Source organism: Blennius ocellaris (genome assembly GCF_963422515.1).
Source record: "Blennius ocellaris genome assembly, chromosome: 8".
NCBI lineage: Eukaryota > Metazoa > Chordata > Actinopteri > Blenniiformes > Blenniidae > Blennius > Blennius ocellaris.
The window spans coordinates 19738668-19746468 of NC_137657.1; the positions used below are offsets into that span (position 1 = coordinate 19738668).

General features: G+C 40.7%; 1 protein-coding gene across 1 annotated transcript in view; it reads right to left on the reverse strand.

Moving 5' to 3' along the window:
• Nucleotides 1-6345, reverse strand: part of lars2 (leucyl-tRNA synthetase 2, mitochondrial) — a 34033-nt gene extending 27688 nt beyond the window's left edge. Inside the window, exons 1-3 of the mRNA XM_080500690.1 lie at nucleotides 6218-6345; nucleotides 2326-2564; nucleotides 627-758 (exon numbers count right to left, since the gene is read on the reverse strand). Of these exons, the coding sequence (XP_080356816.1) occupies nucleotides 627-758; nucleotides 2326-2559 (366 nt within the window). The 5' untranslated portion in view covers nucleotides 2560-2564; nucleotides 6218-6345. The remainder of the gene's footprint in view (nucleotides 1-626; nucleotides 759-2325; nucleotides 2565-6217) is intronic.
• Between the last annotated feature and the right edge of the window lie 1456 nt (nucleotides 6346-7801).

Below are 7801 nucleotides of genomic sequence, written 5' to 3' on the forward strand. Positions count from 1 at the left end.
TTTATTATTTTTTTTAATTCCTATTTGAGAAGGTTACATTTCATCCACTTACTTTGTCCACAGGGTCTGTCGAAGCTGGTCTAGACTATAAGTCGCTTAATTTCTTTTGTTTGGGACTTAAATATGTATTTTCGGTTGGCGTTGCAGTGAAAACTGATCCACTATTTAGAAAGACTCATATATCTACTGCTTCTGAAGAGTTTTGGTTTTAAAGGTCTTAGATATCGGCAGATATGTAACAATGGGAATCGATTTCCCCAACCTTTTCATATCAGATTTTACTTTGGAAAATCCTTACACAGATTTTTTTGGGGGGACAAAGCACAGCTGAACTTTAAAAGAAACCGTCGGTAGGTACTTTATAAATAATTGCAGCACCCAAAAGCATAGAAGGACTATTTTTTTCCCTTTATACAGGTGCTCTTTAAAATTTTAACAGTGCTCTCTTCTATACGGGTGTCACAGAGAGACAGTGAGTTTTCATACATGGCTGCAGCATCAGGCAGCTGAATGGACGTGAGGTGTTGCTGGACGTGCACAGTGTGATGACCCGGACTGTTTGTTTGGGAGACAGTACACACAAACACGCGCACACACACATACACGTATACTAAAAGCAGACTTACCTGATGACCTCTCATTCTCTGGAAATGACCAATGGTGTCGCTGATGGTATACACGCGTACGTGGCCCATATGCAGTCGCCCCGACGGGTACGGAAACATGGAGAGGACATAGAACTTCTTTCTGTTGGAGCTCTGAGGAAGAACCGGGAACACAATCAAATAATGTACACAGCCAATCGGGAGAAAGCTCGATATCAATCCTGAGAGACCACAATCGGAGAGAGTGGCATCAAAGATCTTCTCTCCATTATCAGTCTGGCTTCTGAATGAGTGTTGAATAAAAGAGAGTGCATTAAACTGATGGGGTCAGGACAGGAATAATAAGTCATCCCAGACAGAGGAGAGGGAACTCGGACTGACTTCTGCTGTGAAACTGTGCGCGGCTCAAAGCGGCTGATTACGGTGTCAGGGTCTAAATGGTGGTGGAGCAGATTATAAATGGTTTACAGTCACAACACTGTTACCACGGCAACGGAATGAGTACTGGGTACACCCGGCCGTAGGTGATTACAGGAAACCTGAGTCATGAATTTTTCAATAAATTAATTAGGACCAGGGTCTCGTCACAAAGGCACTTAATCACTGTCAGCGTGTCCGAGGCAGCCACGCGGTCCGACCATTAGGGTCCATAATCAGCCTCAGCTCAGAGCCTGGAATGAAATACAAGCGCCGCTAATAGTTGGGAGGATCATTTGAATTTTTGGATTTAGGCAATCGTTCGTATAAAGTGGACGCTGTTTCGCGCTGCAGATGTTTACCACTGAGAAACAAAAGCAGAAATTCCGTGTCAGTAGTCACAACGGTCGAGTCTATGAATCATACATAGTTGAGGAGCCGATGTTATGAATAAACCTCCTCGCTCACAGCCAACATTTTCACTGGTCATCATTTCAGAAAAGAAAGAAAAAAAAAAAAAACACTGGTGAAAGAATTGTCACATTTTGATGTCTTAATAGCACCACAGCTATGAACAAGCATGAACTAGTCATGCTTCACTTTGAAACTTCTATGCTACAGATGGAATTTTCCCACGATGATAGACCAGAACCTGCACAGTAGAAAAGGTCTCGAGGGTCAGAGGGGTGTTCAATTAAACCAGCTTTGAGTGAAATAGGAGTTTTACCTATTAGACAATAGAGGTTTGGTTGTGCCAGCTTGCACAGGAAGCATGAGAAACCTCATCATGTATCTGTGTGTACAGAACTTTATGCCAAATTGCAATAAATTCTGAACCCAGCAGCCACTCACATCAGTACCCATTGATGTTTCTCCACAACCTTTTCTCTTTGTTTTGTGGAGTGACAGCACATTAATCTGCAACTATTTTCATATTTGTTTAAATTATTTTGGGACTAAAATGCCAATTTGCATATATCAATACCTGCAGCTCTATCTTGTGCTTTGAAAGCAAACTTCTGAAGGCTTCAGCTCTGAAAAGCAGTTTCACTTATTTTCCGATATCGGGGGGGGGGGGGGGGGGGGGGTGTAGACAATGCTCAGAAGCTGTGTCGTGCAAATATGAGCTCATCCGTGTCCGTCTAAAGTAGGACGGGAATTAAACAATCACACGAAAACAGTTTGTGAAGAAAGCTAGTGCAAAAACGAACTTATATTTTGGCTTACTTATACAATTTGAGCTTTAGTGGAGATGATAAACCGGGTATGGGCATGGGAATAAAAAAAGTAAAGCTGCGCTCACGTCTGCCTGTGCATCCTTCTGCCACTGTGCCATGATTCGCGGGTGCCACCATTGTTCCACTTTGTGTCTGGTCTCAGTTCGATAGTCTCGCTCCCATACTCCCGTCTTGCTGAACAGGGTGCGGGCGCTGGGCGACAGGAGGCGGGCCGCTCGGCACAGAAGAGCACCTTCACCTTGGCTCGCCCGAGCTGCACACAGGGGGCGCAGAGCCAGCCCTCTCACATACACCTGCATGACTCCTGAAACAGAAGGAATAACATGAGCCGGGAGTTAACTGGGGCGGCAGAGGGTGGAAGCGCTGACACGGCGGGTCACCCGTCGTCAACCGTTTCATTCGAGGAGTCGTCTTATTTTGACAATCGACGAAAAGCTGCCACTTAAAGACAAACACTGTGTATTGCTGTGTATTGATCTGTGGAAGAAAGCCAGAGAACCCCCCCCCCAAAAAAAAAACCCCTCTCCACACGAGTTGATACTTTTTCTATGTTTTTAGTTGTGATGTCAAACAAGGTGAAGATAGAAACCTTATCTCAATTTTAATTTGTATTTTTCTGATAGTTCTACAAATATGCATTGATAAGTTTGTTCCTCGTCAGTTGAACTGCTTTCAGATCATGTGGATCAACACGCTGATAACTCCACTTGTCACGAACAGCCTGAGTGACAGTGAGGATTTTTTTTTTCCCCCCTCACTGATGCCGTTTGGCAGTTTTGTGTTGTTCACACCGCGTCACTCACACAACAGCATGACAGTGTGAAATCAGAGGTTTACTAAGCACGATGTAACTACAGCTCAGCTGCACCGCGAGGACTGTTGGTTATGAAATGCTCGTACACATGTGAGGATGGCATTTACACTCCACAAATGCTACATAATACACTGATTTATCTGCTTCAAATCCGGCACTTAAAAAAAAAAAAAATGTCCTCAATGCATTCAGTTTAAAAGTTCCAGCTGCTTCAGGACATCAGCGAGATCATGCTTTACCCAAAAGGATGAAATATTGATTATACAATGCCAAAGTAAGAAGATACTGGAGAACAAGCGAAAAGTTAACCAGACTTCTGATATAAAAGATTGAATGAAGGAAAACTAATTATCCTCAGCTATTTTTGTACAGACAGGTTATTTCTTTTGACTTTAAGTAGGCCAGTTCGTACAATGTATGTAATAAAAACTATTTGACCTGAAAGTGTCTTTCATTCAGAACAACCACACAGGCAGATATGTACATAAAACACAGTTTCCAAGGTAACCTGAGATATTGGTACAATCTCTGCATCCTTGGCTGTGGAGGACAACTGCTGCTAACCTGACCTGTCAAGAAAATAATTTCACAGCAGTGACGCATCTGGATCTCAGACAGTGAGACCTTTATAACCGCAGAGCGGAAGAAGTGATAACCCTCCCTGCCTGACATTAGACTGACACGGAAATGTAAATTAGGTAAATAAATATGACTGTTGTGAGGGACTCATTGAAAAAGTCATTCTGAGTACTTTAATGTTAGAAAACTAATTATTCCTGTATATACATCCTGTTATAAGAGTCCCGCAAGGAGGAAGATAAAGTGTTTTTATTTGTCAGACTGAAGTTAAATATCAGCATCAAAACAGCAATTTGTTTCAACAGAAATGTTCTGTGAAATAACTTATTAACCACGTGAGTGTAAATAGCCGCTTTGATTCTCTGTTTGCTCTGTGCTCCTGCCCTCCCCTGTCCTCTCCTCCACCCACCTGCTTCAAGGAAAGACTTTCCCCCTTGTTTTCTTTTTTTCATCCTCTCGCTAAAATCCCCCAAGTACAAGCTAAGCATCACAGCGCTGAACGCTCCTCCCTCAGGCTGAGGCTGGGAGAGCCTCGCACTCAAGACACTGTGCATCTCTGGCGGTGCGAGTGAGTGGGCTGAGGCGGAGGACTGAGATAATGTTTCCATGGAAACCAGACTCATCCATTTGCGTGCCTCCCATGTGGAGTCACTGAAAACGTATGCAAACAGTCCCCCAGCTCTGCTGTGGTTATGCAGATTGGGTGGGGGGTGGGGGGTTGCATGGCAGATCTAAGATGGCCAAGGTCAATGCCTCTAAAATTAGGAACAAAGGGGAAAACTTTGCATGGGTTTTAGAAACACAGCAACCAAATAACTTTTCACTCAACAGAAATACATTCTTAAACTTGAGCTTTTTTTCAAGAAACATATCTCAATTTTTTTAATTGAAAATTTTCAAATAACTATTGCAATATCAAAATGTAAACAAGAGTATGAATGGCCTCTGAATTTGGGGTATTTTGATGTTAATTATTTAATATCAATGTCAGGTTGAATGCCATGTTTTAAAAGACACAACAACAAATGATACATGATACATATGGCTAACTGATCCTCAAACATTTGACAAAAGTCATCTAAAAATGCAAAAATATCACATAAGCGACGTAAGTTGCCTATTAATCGTCAACCTTGCAACCAAATCTGAAAGGTTCTCATTTGTTTGGATAGATAAAACTGTGAAATACAGAAAAGTTGCAAATAACAAAAGGACTTGAGACCTGCAGCGTATTCCCTTTGAACAATTCCAATTACAGTTTGCTGTTCATAATAGGGTTTGTTATTGTTTACTCAATTCAAAAATTAAGTGCATATCATCATTAAAACAGAAGAGGAAAATATAGCTTCAGCAAGCACAAACTATACAATGAAGAACTTAAAATAATAATATATGACAATAATAACGGAGACAAACTAGTTTATAAAAAAAGTACTTTTTTTCCTTTCCTGAAAAATCACTAAAATCACATTTTAATTACCTTCAAATCAGAGGCAAAAGTAAGAGTTTTCAAGCACCTGACATGAATGTGTATCTTTGAGTCAGACTTTTACTCACCCATCCAACGCTTTTAAAACAAGCATCTGCACAATTTCATTCACACATTACAATGTATGTTTTCAAAGAAAAATGTATGTGTTTTAAGCTAGTTAGTACAACAAATAATTAATGAGAAGTACCTCAAATTTTGCCTGACTTGTTCTTCTCGTTCAGCCTAAAATATATCTCAAGGAGAGTATTGTCCACACTTGTATTATATAATATTCTGTCATGTCTCTGGTATGCATCGAGTGGCATCGCTTAGTCAACTTTGGTGGCTTTCAGAGTTGTGGCATCTTCTTCTCGGTTGGAGTTCAGAGTGACTGGATAAATGGTGTATGACTGTTCATCACATAATCCACATCACTGCAGCCGCAGAGAGATTCGGTCACTGTTGTGTTCAGTGTTCTTCCTGCTTCTTCTTTGAGTAAGCAACAGCCAGCAGGTTATGTCAATCACACATTGATCTAAAAATTGTACATATTGCTCATTTGAAGAGGATGAGTCCTCTTTTAACGGGAACAAATGCAATTTATAAATGCAGTGCATCTCCCAATAAACAACACAGAAATTACAGAAGCAAAGTGGTGTGTTTGCGTGTGATTGTATTTGTACAGGACTTACAGGACTACAAATCAGATCCAGAGAATAAATATGTGATCTCCTCTTAACTGAAAGATGAGCTACATTTAATGCCGAGCTTCACTATTGCAAAGTGGGTGACATTGGATAGACAAACTAGTGACATAAAATGATAACATAAAATAAACAAGTTGTGATTTGAAGAACTACAAGTACATTCGATATCTTCGTTTCATTTGTAGTAACAGAGTTGTCATAGTTCACCAACAGAGAAAGGGCAAAGGCGAGCCTTATACGAGCTAACAAAACACTGATCGATGACTTTTTGAGTCTGCAAGAGACCGCAGAGTTTGTTGAAGCTTCTTCCTGACTGACCGGTTCAGTCAGTTTACATGTCAGCTGAAGGACGTGAGCGGGAATAACGTCTTTCTGACGGTACTTACAGGTCGACCTTTAGCTCCTTTCTTTCCGAGTTAATGTCACGAAGAGATCAAACCAACAACGCATGTCAAGAATATCCCATGGCGAGTTCATAAGCGTTGTGAATTTCCCGTCTTTACACATCACGATCCCACGAAGGGCGCCGCCATCTTGGATTTCAATAATCTTTATTGACAACGTAACGTCGACAAAGACACACTTTTGAAAAAGAGAGGCAAGGTTTTATTGGACTGAGTCATTGTTTCATCCTTTTGAACATGCTTGTTGACCGCCTCTTTTGGACATATTTCTAAATGAATAAAAAAATTTTTTTTTTTTTTTTTAATTTGTGTTCACTATGGTGACATAAATGCCAGACTTGCACATTTCAGCAAAGGATCAAACCTCTCCTTCATAGACAGAAAAGCGATAGCTGCTGAATTGTACAAATTCAACAAAACAAATGAAAAGGGAAAATTAGCACAAGTATTAGTGAATAGATCGAACAGGCACTGGCCAAAAAAACATCACAGACAAGGAAAGATATCACCAAAATAAATAACACGGAGACATAAAAATTACCAGGAAAATGATACAGTTGCTAAAACACAGAACAGCAATCGATCGCAAGGACTGAACTGTTGTGCTGCAATGCACCATGGGAGGCTGGGTTGTTTAGACTTTAAATGCCGTTATTGTGGGTTATGTTGTTATTAGTGTCGTTAGTGATTGTGTTGTGTTGTGTTTTTGTTGTTTAGTTGTTAGTTGGTTTCGCTTTATTTCGTTTCGCTTCGCTTTGTTTCGTTTAATAATCGTATTGCAACCATGAGTGAATGGGTTCGCTCATGGGTTTCATCTGATCCTGCCATAATAATGGTGTATACAGGTTCATGCACCTCAATGCATCCACATCAGTAGAGCAACGTCTGTGTTCACTATGCTGCAGACTGGCATCTGTCTGATGACATTAGCTTCACAGCAGAGGTTTCGGCTTGTTCTGGGGAAGTGGAATTGACGTTTCCCGCTGAATTCCAGGAAATACTCAAATGAGCGCTTTCACATGGTACTGGTCGATATTTTGTTGAACCATAATGGAAATGTTTATCTAAACAATGCTTGGACAAGCTGACGAAAGGTTTAAAAGTATATTTGGCAAATTTGGACGAATCATCATGTATATTTTAAACAAAAGTGAAACATATATTCCATTATGAAGATGCCTTTAAGGGCTATGGTTTGATCTGAGGTGTGACCAGGCCAGTGTCAATTCTGGCCAATTCTGAAATCACATCCATGGATGAGTTGTCCACTCTGGGTTGTATTTTTGTGGATGACTTGTCCTACAATCGGTCATAACAAGGAAACTGTCACGAGAAAGTTCAACACAGTGTGTATGAGTACATTCGAATCTTCACAAACAACCATAAGCAAAGACTTTAGAGAGCAACTCAATGACAAACAACCGACCAAATAACACGAAATTTGTCAGACATAGAATAGGTAAAAAAGGCCTGCCTTGTGCGAGACAACACTCTTCATTGTATGGCTGCAATTGTCAGTGTTGTGTAAGTGTGTGTACAAATGGGAAAAAAGCCACTTTGAAAAGA